Raw genomic sequence first — 17,340 nt, 5'->3', positions numbered from 1 at the left:
ATCCTTATGCAGGGTGCATAAGGAAAATCCTTATGCACCGTAACTAGACCCCTAGTAACTATACCTACATGACAAGTAGGAATAAAGTCGATAAACCTTATCACAGTTAAAAAAAAAAAAAACTTTTAGGGCTAACTACAAATGGTGTTTTCTAAAGAATTTTTATTAAGTCACACAACTTTATCTCACATATTAATATTCTATTCATATTTAATTTTATTACAACTTAAAATATTAATTTAATTATTTTAAATTAATATTAATATGCAAAAAAATTAAAAATAAAATGAAGACCAAAGAGATGAAATTGTGAAGTTAATTTATGAGACAAAAATTGTGTGTAAAAATAAGAGTAAGGAGATGAAATTGTGAAAAAATTTGAGTGTAATTTTTAAATTAACACAATATATAGACAGAAGAATTTCAAAGTAATAAAAAATAGTAAAGAAAATGGAGATGTTCTACAAACTTTCCGGAACAGTAACGATTTTTTATTGGAAAATGTTAAAGAGTGCTCTTAGGACATTGATTAAGGGGATGAAAATAAAAATATTGCATTGGAAAATGATGAAAAGTTATGAATTTAACTTTTTAAAAATTAAAATATTGTTGAATCCAATGCAAAACTACTACTTTTGGTTTCCTTAACAAATATCGTTATGGAAATCGTTAGCATAACTTTTTTATCTAAAGTAACTGTTATTGTTTGAACGCAGTGTAACTACACGATGACAAACTCCAAAGGTAATATTTGTAGCATACCATATATTTTTTCTGGTTACACATTGGCATACACAATTTGAAATATAGTCGTTGGAGTTGCTCATAAGGCGGCAAATCTCTCCTTTTAAAAGTCTAATGTTGTTGCATGTTTAACCACGAATTAGAACTCATGACTATTAATTAAGTTGAAATAGATCTTTATCATCTCATCTAGCTCTCTAAAGTGACAATAGAATAAGAACCTAGCCTATAAATTTTTGCTTATAATTTTTTAGTAAATGTTAGTAGTTAGTCTTTTAGGGAGGAGAAATGTTATTTACTTTAATGATCTCAAATCCTCTTTGTATTTATCTTCATGTCATGTTAACTTCTTCCCTCCCCTCCTCACACCTCATATTTAAAAAGTCCTATATTTAATTATTTACTTATTTTAATAAAATTATAATATACATATGTGACAAAAAATAATTAAAAGTAAGAAAAGATAGATTCTTTTGTTTGTTTGATTCGAATGACTATATTTTCAACTGTTTATAACAACCACGAAAAATTCAACTTTACTTGATACTTCCACCTGTTGAAAAGGGTATATATTTCTCAAAATAAAGATATTTTGATGAAGTAATTATTTACAAGAAATTTTTTTCCATCCTACTTGTCTCTAGAGCTCCCTCCAAAATATCCGAATAAGTTTTTGGATATTTTGAACTATATAATCTGAAAATGTTCATAATATAGAAGAGAAAAAAATTAAATTACATTATACCTCACCAACAACAACGACATAATTTCCTTAAAAGATAAACAACGACATAATTTAACCAAAATAATTTTAACAATATAACTTTTTTCAACATAATACAACAACAACGTAAAATAACAACAATAATAACCGTAACAACATAATTAAAAACAAACAACATTGTGGATCAACTAAACAAACTTTATATTGTTCCTTCATGTATGGCTTGATTCTTTCGTATGTCCGGGTCCGGATCAAACTTTACCGAATATCATGAAAATATCCCATCAAAGAATCGTCTAACTTGATCAGTCCCTTCAAACTATACTAACCAAACATAGAGAACATGATTTTTTTTTTTGAAGAAGTATAGAGAACGTGATTGAAAAATCTCTATTTAACCATTGTAACTTTTCAAATTTATATTTTAGAAATTTTTCTTACAATTATGGGAAACATGCTCATGCATAAATATTAAGGTGTTTCGAATTAAAGAAGTCGAAACCACAAGACACATTTCAATAGATGGAATTTGAAATGGTGAATTTTGTCAACAAAAAAAAAATTAAATTGGCAAAGGATGGGTTCAAATGATATACATGGTAGATTCGGTTTATAAAATCTAAAACATTAAAACTCGCTTCAAATTTTGAAATCCGAACAAAGGTAAATGGTTAAATCGTAGAACGCCGAGAGGTTTGGAGGGAAAGAAAAACATTTTTTTATACTTTACAATAATATATTACAAAGTATTTTCAGTTTTCATCTTTATTCTTAAAAAAATAAAAATAAGGGTCTTTCTGAACTAAAATAACTCTATCCTTTGGTCAAAAAAGAAAAATGGGCTTCTATGTATTTCAATCATTAGCATAAAAATTTAAAAGAATTGATTAAAACATTATTATTATTAGCTTAATTACTCTATTATTACAAACCACAATTCAAATTTTCACGATCCAACAATGTGTTTATATTTATCATTTGACAACTTTTCAAATATAATTGGAATTGATAAAAAGACTTATGGATTCCTAATTCCCATAAAATAAAATAAAAAAGAGACATTCAACTTAATTAATCATAATTCATTAACACTTGATGAGATAGTTACTTGCTTTACATTTAACAATGGCAAAAAGAAAATATTTTACAAACATTTGCATTTTGGCCATTCAAGAACGATACATTCCAAATTAGTAATTAGTAGCAACCAAGACCCTCTTTCTCTCTATAGATATAGATGTACATACACATAAAATGACATGAGCTAGGGTTAAAAATCACGAGGATCAACAAAAATTACTGATGAAGAGGATCTATAATTGTACCAATCTGAGGGTCCACATTTTTCATGTATACTATCCTTCTTCATGTGCTCAAGACTCTTAATGCACCACATGTCCTCAGCCCAAGATAATTTCCTCCAATGTGGGATCACTTCTCTAACTGGGTCCCTTTGACTCACTTCAGTCACAATGGCCCCACAACCACCATCATCTCTAGCCATATTATGTACAAATCCACATAATGACTTCATAAGTTGTTTTCCACATTTACCCTCCATGTGTAATCCATACATTAGATAAATCCCAAATGGCCTAAAAACATTAGGAAATGAAGGTAACCTTAGCCATGGCATACATTCATCTAATAATCTTGTACCTACACAACATGCATGTACAAATGGTGAAGCTCCTTTAACTTGCAATTTGAACACTTCTTTTGTGTTCCACACACTTAATATTGCATAGCTTGGAGGGAAAATACCATTTTTTGGATCACATTTTGTTAGGTCTTTTTTAGGTATGGCCATAAATGTGCCCAAATTAAGTTTGTTTGACAAAATCAAATCTATGTCTCTTGGGAAAAATTCTGCATTGGCAAACATATGGTTGTATGTCGGCCCGGCCAAGCGCGATGGTAGGCGAAGGACAGCAATGTTTGTGCTGATTGGCTTGTAGTGAGCATGAACAGGCTGGACTAGCATTGTTAGAGTCCTGAATTTTGAGTACTCACATTTTTTTGTGAACAAATTGATTGATGGCTCATTTGTACAATCAGTTGCCATATATGCATACTTAGCCCCTTTTTGTTTGCACCACTCTTCTAAATGTTCAACTAATTTTGTGCCAATGCCAAATCTCCTGTATGTGCCAAAGACAATCTTTTAGTTATTAGTTTATTGTTGCCTCCAAAGTTGTTCAAAAAGAAGGTTTAGAGTCCAAACTCTAACTATTAACCTAACATGCTGACAACTAATATTTGTCTATAAAAATATACGAAAACATTTATTTATCATACGAGAGAATTCGAGTTTGAATCATGGTTGAAATAGTTCGGTCAAGACTTTTCTTATTTTACGGTTGAATTCAAGATTATCAAGAGTCTCTTCCTCTATAAAATAGAGGTTAAGACAAAAAAACATTTATTTATTCATAGAAGTGGATTTATAGATTAAAAAAATAAAAATCAAACAAGAATTAGAAGTAAGAATAGGATGATGCCTAAAGTAAGGTTTTTTGTGGACCTTATTGTCTAGATGAAGAACTTGGTACCAAATGAAGTATGAGAAAGTTGCAAATAAGAATAAGACATCCTATCCATTTACTATAGTTTCTTAGTAAAGTAATCATAGTGGATACATCATATACATGTGTCAATGACAGAGTAGCATGCTTAACTATACTTTTTTCATCTTTCTATGATACGAGAAACATTAACCTTTTATTTTTCTTACAAAGAATCTAATCCCCCACCACTTCTTTCTCTATTGTTTTAATATCCCTTAGTTTTTATAAGGTTCATAATGACATTTTTTAGAGCCAAGAATGCACATAACAACTTGACAAACAGAATAGAAGCAAAAGTTTTGAAATGACTTGTGTGGATTAAGATAGAGAGAAAAAATATATACTTTGACTCATGCTTTTGATATTTTTATCTCAAAAATAAAACTCATGCAAATTTAACATCCTAAACTATTAATTATTTTTTTATGCTTTTAGTTAGGTAATGTACAAAAAACTTATGAGAGTTGAAAATAGAACCTGTGTTTGGGAGAGACTCTGAGTCCTAAAACATAAGCAAGTTTTACATAAGCTGAATTCCCTCTTGTAACTGTTTTCACACAACCCCTTATCACTCCTACAACTTCTCCTTCTTCTCCATATTCTGCAACCTGTTTGGAACAAATATAACATTGATTAGTCCAATATCAAACTGTGAAACTAGTAGTATTTATGACTCAAGACACGGGGAGAAAATCATCGGAAAAAAATATATATTCATTACAATTTACAATTTGTTGTGTTCAACTACGATATTCAACACTAAATCATAATGTCGCATTAGGTATACATCAATATGGTGTGTCAACTCTTAGTGTGCACATTTATATGTCAATATAATCTTTTCGTTGTTATATGAGTCAACTTCAAGATAACGTGTTTACGAGATATCAGCTCGTGGTAAGAGCTTGACTCAGTAAGAAAAAAATTCAAATATCTTCGAGGACTCTTCGATCAACTTTAAAAAAATAAAAAAATCAAGAAAATGAAAAACAGTTATGAGTATAATAAGAAACATGTAGATATAGTTACCAGCATAACATGTAATTGAAAGTGACGAATTCTGCATATAGGATCACCCAATAGGTCAGTAACAAGAGAAGGTTTTCCTCTTTGTCCAACCTCACAAAGCCTTTCCAATTTTTCTACTGCCACTTTGTGTTTCTCTTCATCATAACTTCTTATCACTATCTTTGCTTCTTCAACCTTCTTTGTTGATGGTTTTTGCCAAGTTTCAGCTGCTATCTTCAAAGACATTGTGTATAATATAAAGTTTAAAATAATAGTTAGCAAAATAATATTGTGTTTAATATTTATGATGTATGAAAAAAAATATTTATGATGTATGAATTTGTTCTTGTTGGTAGTGATTTGCTTCTATGAACTTTCAATGCTTCTTCTTCTTCTTGTTGCTATATATACACACATATATTAGAATTTAGGACACTCAAGAATATGAAGACGTGGCACATCCCCAAAGTTTAGTGCACATTTTTCTTTTGGCAAAATAATGAAGAAAATAAATTAAAAGGGAAAGAAATCTTAGCTTGGATTATGTTTTTCTATTACATAGTAAATGTTACATCATGCTCATGTTCGTGTCTTTTGTTTATAGTGAGTGATCCAAATTTCAATACAACATATACATATGGAAACTAAACATTTACTGCTGAATATGCGAGCATTTTTTTTTTATCTTAACCCTCCGATTCGTTAGAGAAAAGGAGTTATTGTAATATGACGTTCGATCGAAAAGTAAATAAAATTTGATCAATGATTGTTTTTCAGTAAGAATTTAAACTTGGATTCTTCCGAACGATCCGTCCTTAACTGAAGTTTGTTAGTCACTTGAACTCAATCACTTCTGTCTACACGCTTAGTAATACAACTTATGCCATATATTATCTTTGGTTATTATTAATTAATTATGAAATTGCAAATTTAACATTTTTGTTCACATTAAATGTGCATAAGGAAGTGAAATAGCAAAAATAGTTACACTACTTTAGTCTTCATGTTCACAATGTGGAATGGCCACAAAAGGAATGTGATGTCTTTATAATGACAATAACAACAATGACAGAAATATAACAATTTAAGGTAAACTTATCGACAGTCAAAGTAGTAGGCTAGCTATGTAATTAATTGTCCTTTTATCCTAATGATAGATGACTAGTTATATCCTTATCTAAAATTTCAAGGTATGAAATGAATTTTTTTTTCCAGGTTTGAAATGAGTGAGGCTTTATTCAACTTGGAAATAAAACTACATGAGATCAAAATTTACTCATTTAGTAATTGAAAGAGCATGTGTAGGTGGGGTGTCATGAATGGTCTTTAGTGTATAGTTAATTTTCATTGTCAAATGTATGGTTTTAGTAAAAATAAATAAATATGGTTAGCTTGCCAATTTATCACTTTGAGATTATCACGGTGAATAGTTAGTAGTGTCTTGGTAAAATTAATAATATTGATCAATTCAAACATTAAGTCGTTTGTCTTTCCTTCAAAAAAAAAAAGTCATTTGTCTTTTTTTGGTGGTCGGGGTTTGAACCTCGGACCTTGCATATATTATATATTGTCCTTATCAACTGAGCTAAGCTCACGAGAACATTAAGTTGTTTGTCTAAAAGTGAATAAATATAACTTTTATTTGGTTTTAAATATGCACTAATCATGTGGCTCCAAACACATGTCAAGTTTTACATCACACATGATTTCATAATGAAATTATCCCCTAAATCATTTCAATTTAACTCAAAGTTAATGTGTTTGACTATAGGGTGGTGAAAATTCATTATGATTGAAATGATTTAGTAAAATTAAATTTTATTTAAAGGTGAGTTGAACGTAAGAAGTGTATGTTTAAAAGTTGTTTATTTCAAGGTTAGTACCGTACATGAAAGTCATGCTCTTGAAGTTAATTCGGACACAAGAAGGTTTGGGTGTTGATACATTTAATTGCATTTGCAAGTGAAATGAACAATAAATTTAAGTATAAAATTGATTTGTCTTCAGAGAAGCTCTAAAACTCTGCTTCTTAAACAAGCAGTTAGGGTTGCATCCCCAGCTCTTGCATATGAAAAAAATCGGTTAAGATGGGAGTACTCATTTTATGTATCTCACATATCTTCTAATAGAGATTAATCATTGTTAACCAACGGTAAAAACTTCGTACCATGGTAAAAAAGAGCTATACGTTTATGATTTGTGGAAAGTGAATACTCACACATATGACAAAATCATTTTTAGAATTCTAAAATCATGTTTACCTCTCATAGAAAGTGAATCCAATCATATAATTAATCAATTTTACAAAATACAATTCATTAGAAATCATGTTTAACAAATGTGTTAACCAAAACACACTTAGGATCATGATGACAAGTGTTTGAAAATCACAACCCTTACCCTTAGAGAAGTACAAAACCCCCCTTATCTTATTACTTTGCTTCACCAATTATTGAGCTAAGTTGTGAAAAGCATGCTTTCACCACGTTTTTGGTGAACATGTGGGATGGTAATGTGAGGATTAATTCAGAGTGGCGGAGTGTGTTGTCGATCACACCATCATCATATACACATATTAAGTCACATTTTTCAATTGTTAATCGTACTACTCTAGGGTTTTGTCAACTAAAAAAAAAAAATCGCACTACTCTAGTGTTTGTTTATTGTTTTCAATTGATGGTGCCAAGTGTTATAAAGAAAGCAAGTTTTCAAATGTCTATGCACTTCCCTAGAACTTTCATGCCACCCCCCATATCATATAATTAATTAAGTTGATGTGTCTTCTTTTTCTAAATTGAGATGACTTCTGTTTTTTTATATCTCCAATATTGTGGTCCTAATGTACTATAACTTACCTATTTGGGAATAGAAAATTTGATCCAAAATTTTGAACACTTTAAGAATTATCTCTAGAACTACTTGCTTCAAACGATACATACAAATGGTACAAAAGCAAAAAAGAAATATACCAATAACTATAACCAAAATGTGAAGCTAGTCAAGACTAAGTTGCAAACTTTGATTTTCCATATTAATGATTTATCCCATGCTTATGATGATTTTCATACTTTCAATATGAGGAAACTGTGTTATTTTGACCTCATACTACAAAAATGTCTAAGATTTGTAACTACGAAAATAATAACATATGGTTGATGCAATCTCACTTTGAGTATTATCTCAAATAGTCATCTTGGAAGAAAACATGGGAGTAAGAAATAACAATTGATCTCATAGCCTTTGTATTTTTTTCATTGTGAAATTGAGAAATTTTGTGATCTATGAAAATGAGTGGTGATATTTGTACAACTTTCATGACAACTTTGGTTTTCTCTCTTTTGATTGGTCAAAAATAATACTCCCTCCGTCCCATATTACTTGACCTATTTAGAATATTTGCACTATTCATGTAACATGTTTTGACTCTATTTTTCTACTAATATATAAAAACAAAATATAGCATATAAGATGTTGTTAGATTCGTCTCGATTAATATTTTTAAAATATCAAATTTTCGTAATTTTTTCTACTAGATTATTAAAGAAATTTAAGTTTAAAATTGTGCATTGACATACGTGACAGAGTCAACTAGGTCAAGTAATATGGGACGGAGGGAGTAGAGAGAGAAAAAGGAAGAGAGAGGATAAGAAAATAATGTGAGTATGAGAGAGAAAGTTGTCAAAAAGTTGTTAGAAAATGGTTCTACAAATATCATTTCTCTATGAAAATTGATCATTGGGCCTAATTTAAATTATATGACCCTAAGTTAATTTTTGTTGAAGGAAAAAATGTAGATTTTTTTTTTCTTTTGATTTGAGTTATCTAGTATTAAAGAGCATTTCTCAAAGAGTTATATGATCCAAATTGCAGTCAATATATATTATTTGATCATAACAACCATATGATATTTTAACACATAAAAATCTTATGGTTAATGAACTATTTTTTCTTGTAACTTTCAAATATGTTACATTATTGTTTGGTTGATTTTTTCTCTTTAAAAACAATATAGGCAAATGGTGAACATAAAAAGTAGTAATCTATAAAATAAACCAAAATGGTCTAATTATCAAAGCCACACGTATTTATCCTTAAGTTTTAATGCCAATCTTTTGCAGAAACTTGATGTCTACAGAACAAAGGAAAAATGATGTGACTGCATTAATGGAAGTGATAATGTTGCGTAGAGTAATGATATTTTGACATCCATTTGATGACAACTTTGTTGACAACTTTGTTTTTCTCACTTCTTATTGGTCAAAAACAATGGAGAGAGAAAAAGAAAGAGAGAGGATAACAATATCATATGAGTATGAGAGAGAAAGTTGTCCAAAAGTGGTTGTCAAAATATCATTTCTCCGTTGCATATGACCAGCCTGCCAAGTCTTTGGTACTAAGTACTAGTAACTTCCCTTTATACTAAATTAATCACAAGGGTAAAAGTAAACTGACATTTACCAACATTTAGAAATGGAAATGGGAATAGTTTTATATGTGCTTTTCACATGCTCATAAGAAATAAGAATTTTCCACCCTCCGCTCATAAGAAATAAGAATTTTCCACACTCCTTATTAAATATTAATATTAAAGGTTTAAATATGCTTTTTTTTTGTACAAAAGAGGGCCAAAGGCCCTAAATATGCTTTTCTTCTCTATACATATACAATTTTTTTATTTTTAATCCTTGCAAATATATTTAAATACATGTAAATACATGTATTTTTAGTGCATTTAATATTGTGTAAATTATTTAAATATAATTAGTGAAAATAAAATAATTCATAAACAAAATCAATTATTACATGTAAATACATATATTTTCAATGCATTTATATGAATCTACAAAATGTTGGACTTTAACGGTGGATAAAAATCATAGATAGAGAGTATAACATATTATAATAATATGTGAAATGTTAATTTGTGCCCTTGGGGCACAAGTTTAGAAACTAAACATAGAAACTTCTTCTTAAAAATTGTGCATTCAATATATTAAAAGTTGTGAATTTTGTCTTTTCAATACAAAAGTTACTTTTTAATTTTATTTTTAGTTTCTTAACTTGTGCCCTTAGGACACAAGTTAACATGACCCTAATAATAAACATATTGATCAATAAATGTGTGTCTATCATGGTTGAATCCATTGTAGTTCACGTTGGTTGAAGAAAGGTTGTGAGAAGTCTACTTCATCTTACCGATGAATGTGTTTGTTAGGTTAAACTCACGATAGTCACCATGACAAATGTTAAGAACCTCTATTTCTAGTTCTCTTTAACATCCATATTTTTACTAGGTCAAACTCATTTAGGCTTTGTTTGGGAGTTTGGAGGAGAAGGGAGGGGATGGCTTTGGAGGGTTGGAAATATATAGAAAAATGGTCAAAAAATTCACATTTTTTGAAAGAACAGTTCTTTAGAGAATGATAAACTAATATTTATGATTAATATACTTTTAATTTTAAGAATATTATAACAACATAGATTGAATTTGAAAAATTCATATAAACCCTCCATATCCCCCCAAAACCCTCCCCCAATGCAATTTTTGAGTTCACCCAAATGAGAGGGATTTTTTATTATGAGTAAAAAATTAACCTCCAAAGTCCTCTCCTCCCAATGTCTTCTATTTCTTCCAATTGCTCCTTCCTTTTTTCCAAGACTCTCCCCTTCAAACTCCCAAACAAAGCCTCAGGTCTCACTAATTTATATGAAATTTATTTTCAAAACGTGATACATATATGCATTTCACCTGATAAAAGAATGAGTATTAAAATGAGTGTTAAAAAGAAAATGTACATAGCACTCCTCTGGTCAGCATATATATATATATATATATATATATATATATATATATCCACCGGATAAGGATAGAGACTAGGGGTGTTCAAAACCGAACCAATCCAATAAAAAAAACCGCAAAACGAACCAATCCAAACCAAAACCGCAAAAAACCGCATTTGGTTCGGATGTAATCGGGTCATTTTCTTGCTCAACCGCATAGTTTGGTTTGGTTTGCGGTTTTCATTTTACCAACCGAACCAAACCAAACCAAACCGCAACATAAGAAAAATGTTGATTAAACATATCTCACCTAGACCAATACTCATAGAAACTAAATGGAAACTTTATAAAATGACATATTTTTTCTCTTGTTAGATTCTTTCTTTGCTTTTTATTTAAAAATGTATTTATGTGCTATTTGAAATTTTAGAGAAAGATTAAATCTTAGTCTTTTGCATTTCTTACTAAATAGGATTATGTTTCGTCCATGTTTTTAACTTGGTTTATGTTGTTGGAAACATTGTAAAATGAAAATGAAATTGTAATATTTGATGAAATTTAAAACATTGCAGAAAATATGTTGTGTTTACGCTTTTTAACTTGATTTTAATGTTGGAAACAAAAGATTGTATTGTCTAAAAAAACCGCACAAACCGATCCAACCCAAACCACATTGGTTTGGTTTGGTTTGGTTTGTTTCGGTTCGGATTTTATTTTTAAAGTAAACCGAACCGAACCAAACCGCAAGCTTTTTTATCTTGCAGTTCGGGTGACTTTTACCCTCAAAACCGAACCAAACCGCACCACGAACACCCCTAATAGAGACTTCCCACTGAACTAACTAAAAGAACTATCCAACCCATAGGTCATTCCCAAATATAATACATTATTTTGTTCTTGAGATTTTCATTCAATTATTTTATAGCCTAATCTTTGCATCACTTGTGCATGGGTTAGTTTATATATATTAATTCATTTTACTTTTTCAGCAATTAAAATAAAAATCAATTATCCTCTAGTAGCTTCTTTCTTTTTTATAATTTCGTTATTTTAGGAGATAGTAGAAGGTGACTACAATCTACATACCAAAAAAGGAATCAAATCTTAAGTTGTTGTAGGATTTTTCCAATTAACCTAAGCCTAACCGTACGTAGGTTTTAGGAGATAGTAGAAGGTGACTACAATCTACATACCAAAAAAGGAATCAAATCTTAAGTTGTTGTAGGATTTTTCCAATTAACCTAAGCCTAACCGTACGTAGGTCAAGTGTATAGACTACATGAGTGAATCAAATCTTTCATATAACAAAACTTGACAAAGGAATTATGCAAGAGGGGTGCATGTTCAAAGAATGTGGCACACTACTTAAAGTAACATTCCAAATTAGAGATAGGAATGCATCTAGCTAGCTTCTTTGATCAAGTTAGTGAAATACATTAAATTATTTATATTGTAATTTAATAAAAGTCATTTTCCTTTATGTTGAGCCGTTTGGGATCACATGAACAATGTGGTCCTGCATCACTCTCAAAATTTGAAAAAGGATGGCTAAACCATATTTATCATAATCATTCAAACAACAGATATCAAAGTATTCCCATGGTTTGTTTATTAAAAGACTAAATAATAGAAAAAGAGGTACACTTTGAGAGTAACATTGTTCGGCTGGCATGCAAAGGAGCAGTAAAGGAAGCTACTCAAACAATTTTGTGATTGTTTAGTTTTGTGATGGTGAAACTTGATTTTGAAGAATTGATTTTAATTAAGAATGAATTGAATGTAACGTAGTTTATGTTTTGATACATTAATTAAAAAAGTCGTTTATGTAATTACTTTTATCTTTTTTTTGAAGAAGTTAAATTGTCCCACCTAAATAGACTTGGAGAGAATCAAACTTGATACCTTGAGGAGGTGCACACTCTCAAGTCACAGGCCAATACCACTAGACCAATCCAAGTGGGTTAATTAATTTTATCTTAATGTGGATGATCTAGATTCCCCTCATAACCTAACAAAACAACTTTAATCAGAACTGACTTCAACAAGAGGAATCAATTTTTCGACGAGACTCAAACATCCTCATACCCACTAATTAAAATTTCGTGGACATCGCTGAAGAGTACATCTCTACTATATAAGGTGTTCATGCATATATGTATGTACATACGTATGGGTCTGAAGTTGATGACACTGTCCTATTTAAAATGCTTTATCATTAATATAATTTGAGCAATGGTAGGAACACTCTTTTTCTGACACACTTTCTAACACTCGCTCTTCCATTTGGTGAAATCCATGTGAATCTCACCACTTTATATGAGATCCATTTCTAAAGTGTGGTACCCACATAAATTTCATTCAATAAGAGAGTGAGTGTTAAAGTGAGAAGGCCCATATCACTCCTCATATAATTTTGAGAGGTTAAAGAGTATTAGGAAAGAATTTAGGATCAATATTTACTACTAACTAACAATTCATCCCTCCTCCTAACAAATTAATCGCTTACAAAAGACTCTCTTCTTTACTCTTCTATTTAGCTCAAATCACTATTATTCTATAAATTATTTATCATGCTTTGCTTTATATGGGATCTTTTCATAACAAATATACTTTAAAGGGACTACAATTATTAAAAATGGTTTGATAAACTATTGTACAGACTGCTATATTATTATTGAAAATATTAAATTTGTATTTGATAAAATAAACTAAACTAGAATAAGACCCACACATTGCTCGGTCAAAAAAAAAATTATCTTCGATTTTATGATGTAAAAGTTTTTATTTATATATGTGTAATAGATATTTTATCATTATTAAGTGGACATTTAACTTTCCTAACTCATTTACAAATTCCCTCCAAGGATAACATTAGGACCTTAGTAGACTAATACGTCTCGCAACAAACACAAAATGTACTAACTAAAATAACTACTTCGTCCTTATATCTAACCTCCCTTTGCATCTTTTACATTTTTTAAGAAAAGTTGTCCGTGCAATTAATGTGTCTATTTTGTGTGTTAATATTACCAAACTGTCTTTTGTTTGTATGTATATTAAATTTGACTTTTCATATTTCAAGATAAGTTAGTGGTATTAATTAGGGGTATGTTTAGGAAAAATAATAATAAATGCTTCTAGTAATTTGAAAAGGGTTTATATTATTTTTAATCAAAAAAGTGCTTAGATATAGGGACGGAGGGAGTATAATATAAGTACACCCTCCGGACGTATGTAATCTATAATAAAGACTACATACATCATTTAATGAATGAATCTAAAAATCAAACTTTTGCTTATATTAGTGACCGGAGGGTGTAGATGATAATTTATCTGAAAAAGAGCCAAGTTTAACAATATGGTGTGACTCAAACCATTGATACTTCAATTTTCATCAACTTGAATTAGGGGTTTGATGGATGCTCTTGTTTAGTAAGAATAATTCAATGAACAGTGAAATAGTTCTCTTGTAAAGCTTCTTAAAGGAGAATGATGCATGGGAGCTCTCGAAGTTAGTACTCAAGGGATATGCACAGGCCATGCCATCGATTAACTCTATCATATGCAAATCTTCACACAAGGGATTAAAGCGCAAACAAGGATGTTGTTAAATACCTCAATTGGGGGCACCATGAAGACAAAGTCAAATGTTGAAGTGAAAAACCTTGTTGAAAACATGGCACAAAATGAGTACGAGAACCAAAATGACCGGGTTGCATAGAAGAAAGGAACCTTGGAGATAGACACTCATAACATTTTGATGGCTAGCCAATTCGAAGCCATGACTAAAAAGTTGATGGAGGCCCAGTCCAAACAGCAAGCATCAAAGGTAGCAAGATGTGAGGCAGGAATTAAGGTTTACTGATGGTCGGATTAGGTGTTGGAACATGTGTGGAAATTGAGTAAAAAGACTAAACACAAATTCCCATGTTGGGTAGAACTAGTGTTGTGTGAATTGAAAAAAGTGGAAGTCTCACGTCGGATGGAACACACACATTAGTAGTGTTTATATAGTGGGGGTGTACCTCTAATTAATGGGGGTACATAAGCACTAGAGAAAAATATATATTGATATATATTTTATTATTTGGAAACGATAAATTAAATAATTAATTTAATCGTTATTAGAAAGTGCTTTCTTAGTCCCCAAGTTTTGCTAAAATATTTTTGGAACGCAATCTAGAATATTTTGGAACACAATCTGAAATATTTGGGTAGGCAATCTAATATATTTTAGTGCTTGATCTGAAATATATTTTGGTACATAATATAATATATTTTTGTACTAAATATAATATATTTTGCTATTCAATTGAGATATTGTTGTACTAGATCTAATATGTGAATTACTTAATGACAAAATAATGTATTACTTGTTCCCAAAGTTTCTCACTTATTAGTTGTGAATTTTTTCTATAAATAGAGAGCTCACACAGTGCATTCCACACACCAAAGAGTTTCATTGAGTTGTCGGGAACTCTTTCTCTCTTCTCCCTTTCTTGACTTGTGTTGACGAGTCTTTCCTCTCTTCTCCCTCCTTCGACTTGTTTAACAAGTCCTTATCCTTTTTCTACTCCTTACTGTCCCTTCGGAATTAAGAGTGTTATTAAGACCATAGTCCCTTTTTCTGTTTAATGTCCCTTCGGAATTAAGAATGGTCTTAAAAACATAGTCCCTTCGGTAATATATGTCCCTTCGGAATAAAGAGTACTTTTAAGATCATAGTCCCTATTTGGAATAATAATGTCCCGTCGGAATCAAGAATGATCTTAACGGTATATAAATATTATAACAATATTTTTCTATTTGAGGAGTAATGGTGGTAACACCATATTTGAGTGGTCATAGTACCATATTGATAGTTTGGAGAACTTAAAGGTTAGAATGGTGGAAACACCATATTTGAGTGGTCTTAGCACCATAATAGAATGGTAATAATATCATATTAAAGAGTGGTCTTAGTACCATATTTGAAGGTGTAATTCTCGAACGGTTTTCTACGGTGCAATAGTTACCGCACAGTTGTAGCTGAGCTTGTTTTATCCTGGAGGCGGCGTGGTTGATAGTCTACCTTGCACAATTTTGGGTAGTGCCACGAAACGTCTTAAAGAGAGCGACCTAATCGTGACTCAACCTAGTAACAACTTCGGTAGATAATAGAATTTGGAAATCCAAATACAACAGTTTGGAAATCCAAAAACAACATTAGGTAAGTGTATCAAATCGTTTATCAAGTAATAAAGTGATAAGTAGAGCATCGTCTCTACATGGATTGTCGTTTCGTCCAAACAATTTGCGTTACTTATTTGAGAACAAAATAAAATAAAAGAGATAAGGGTTTAGTAATAGCATGTGTTATCAGCAATGTTCCAGGAGGCTCTATGTGACTTTGGTTCTAGTATCAACTTGATCTCACTATCTTTGTCTAGAAAACTAGAAGGGTTTGATATTGTGAAATCTCAACTTTTGCTACCTTGGCGGATGGATCATGCAAGAAAGTTTTTAAGAGAGTGGAAAACATGCTTGTTCTTCTAGATAAGTTATAATTTCTTGTTGACTTTGAGATTTTTGAGTATGAAGGGAATTGAAGAATGTCCGAATATTTTGGGAAGACCTTCTTTAGTAATATCACAAGCAAAAATTTATGTTGGAGAAGGGAGGATTACATTGTCTTCCCATGACTTCTATTGCTTTTTCAATTCAATTTGTTATTTCATTTATTCTTAGATAGTGTTGATTTGATTTCTTGTTTTTTAGCTACACCACTTGATGTGTTGATTGATATTGCTTGCTTATTAGAAATTTCAGTTTTCTAATACTTATGTTTGATTGATATGAATGCCAAAATAAAATGTTCCACTTTAGTGGAAATATTTTTTTTTTTTGAACAAGTTAGTGGAAATATTTTTGAAAATCACTACTCAGAAGTGCAAATGAATACTTGAGCCAAATATATAAATGCAATGTTTACTTTCATTGTCTACTTTTTATTTATGGAGAAATGATTCCATCCATATGTACATTTCTTTAATTTTTGTTCATTCTTTACATGATTATTGGTTGTACGTACACACACAGAGACAATTGTTTGATAACTAGAGTCTTTTTCAAGCCACATTATATGTTATAATATATTTCCTAAACTGAAATTGAGCCTTCATCCATAGTCCCTTTTTTCCGATGACAAACCACAATATAAGTCGATTGAGACCTTCAGAATTGTTTACCCTCTATGGAGTTGCGTAGAAGAACTGAAATACCTTCTTAAGTTTGAAAACTAAGTATGGGGTTGCCTATGAAATTAGCAACATTCTAAGTCGGGGTTGGGTACAAAAGAACCAAGAGACATCATCAAAATAAGTCTCTCAAAAAGAAAAAATAAAGGAAAAAATACCACAAACTTTTAAATTTGGTCCCTTCACAAAAAAATAATAATAATGTTCTCTTTGTACCCATTCTGAATTGATTTACGCACAATTTCTTGCTAATTGTGGAAATGTTGAATAAATCAAGAAC

The 17,340-nt window shown here is 30.6% G+C and overlaps 1 protein-coding gene across 1 annotated transcript; it reads right to left on the bottom strand.

The window, feature by feature from the left end:
- Window positions 1-2,535: 2,535 nt before the first annotated feature.
- Window positions 2,536-5,645, bottom strand: LOC146925741 (putative N-acetyltransferase HLS1). The gene is made up of 3 exons (XM_085758197.1): window positions 5,065-5,645; window positions 4,513-4,643; window positions 2,536-3,609 (listed from the first exon to the last, which is right to left on the bottom strand). Exons 1-3 carry the CDS (start codon window positions 5,287-5,289, stop codon window positions 2,739-2,741), a joined length of 1,227 nt encoding a protein of 408 aa, XP_085614323.1. The 5' UTR covers window positions 5,290-5,645; the 3' UTR covers window positions 2,536-2,738.
- Between the last annotated feature and the right edge of the window lie 11,695 nt (window positions 5,646-17,340).

The sequence above is a fragment of the Medicago sativa genome, chromosome 4 (genome assembly GCF_051527215.1).
Source record: "Medicago sativa cultivar Bolivia chromosome 4, Bolivia_mono, whole genome shotgun sequence".
Lineage (NCBI taxonomy): Eukaryota > Viridiplantae > Streptophyta > Magnoliopsida > Fabales > Fabaceae > Medicago > Medicago sativa.
Note: the sequence above shows the minus strand (reverse complement) of the source record. Positions and strands in the feature narration are given on the sequence as shown.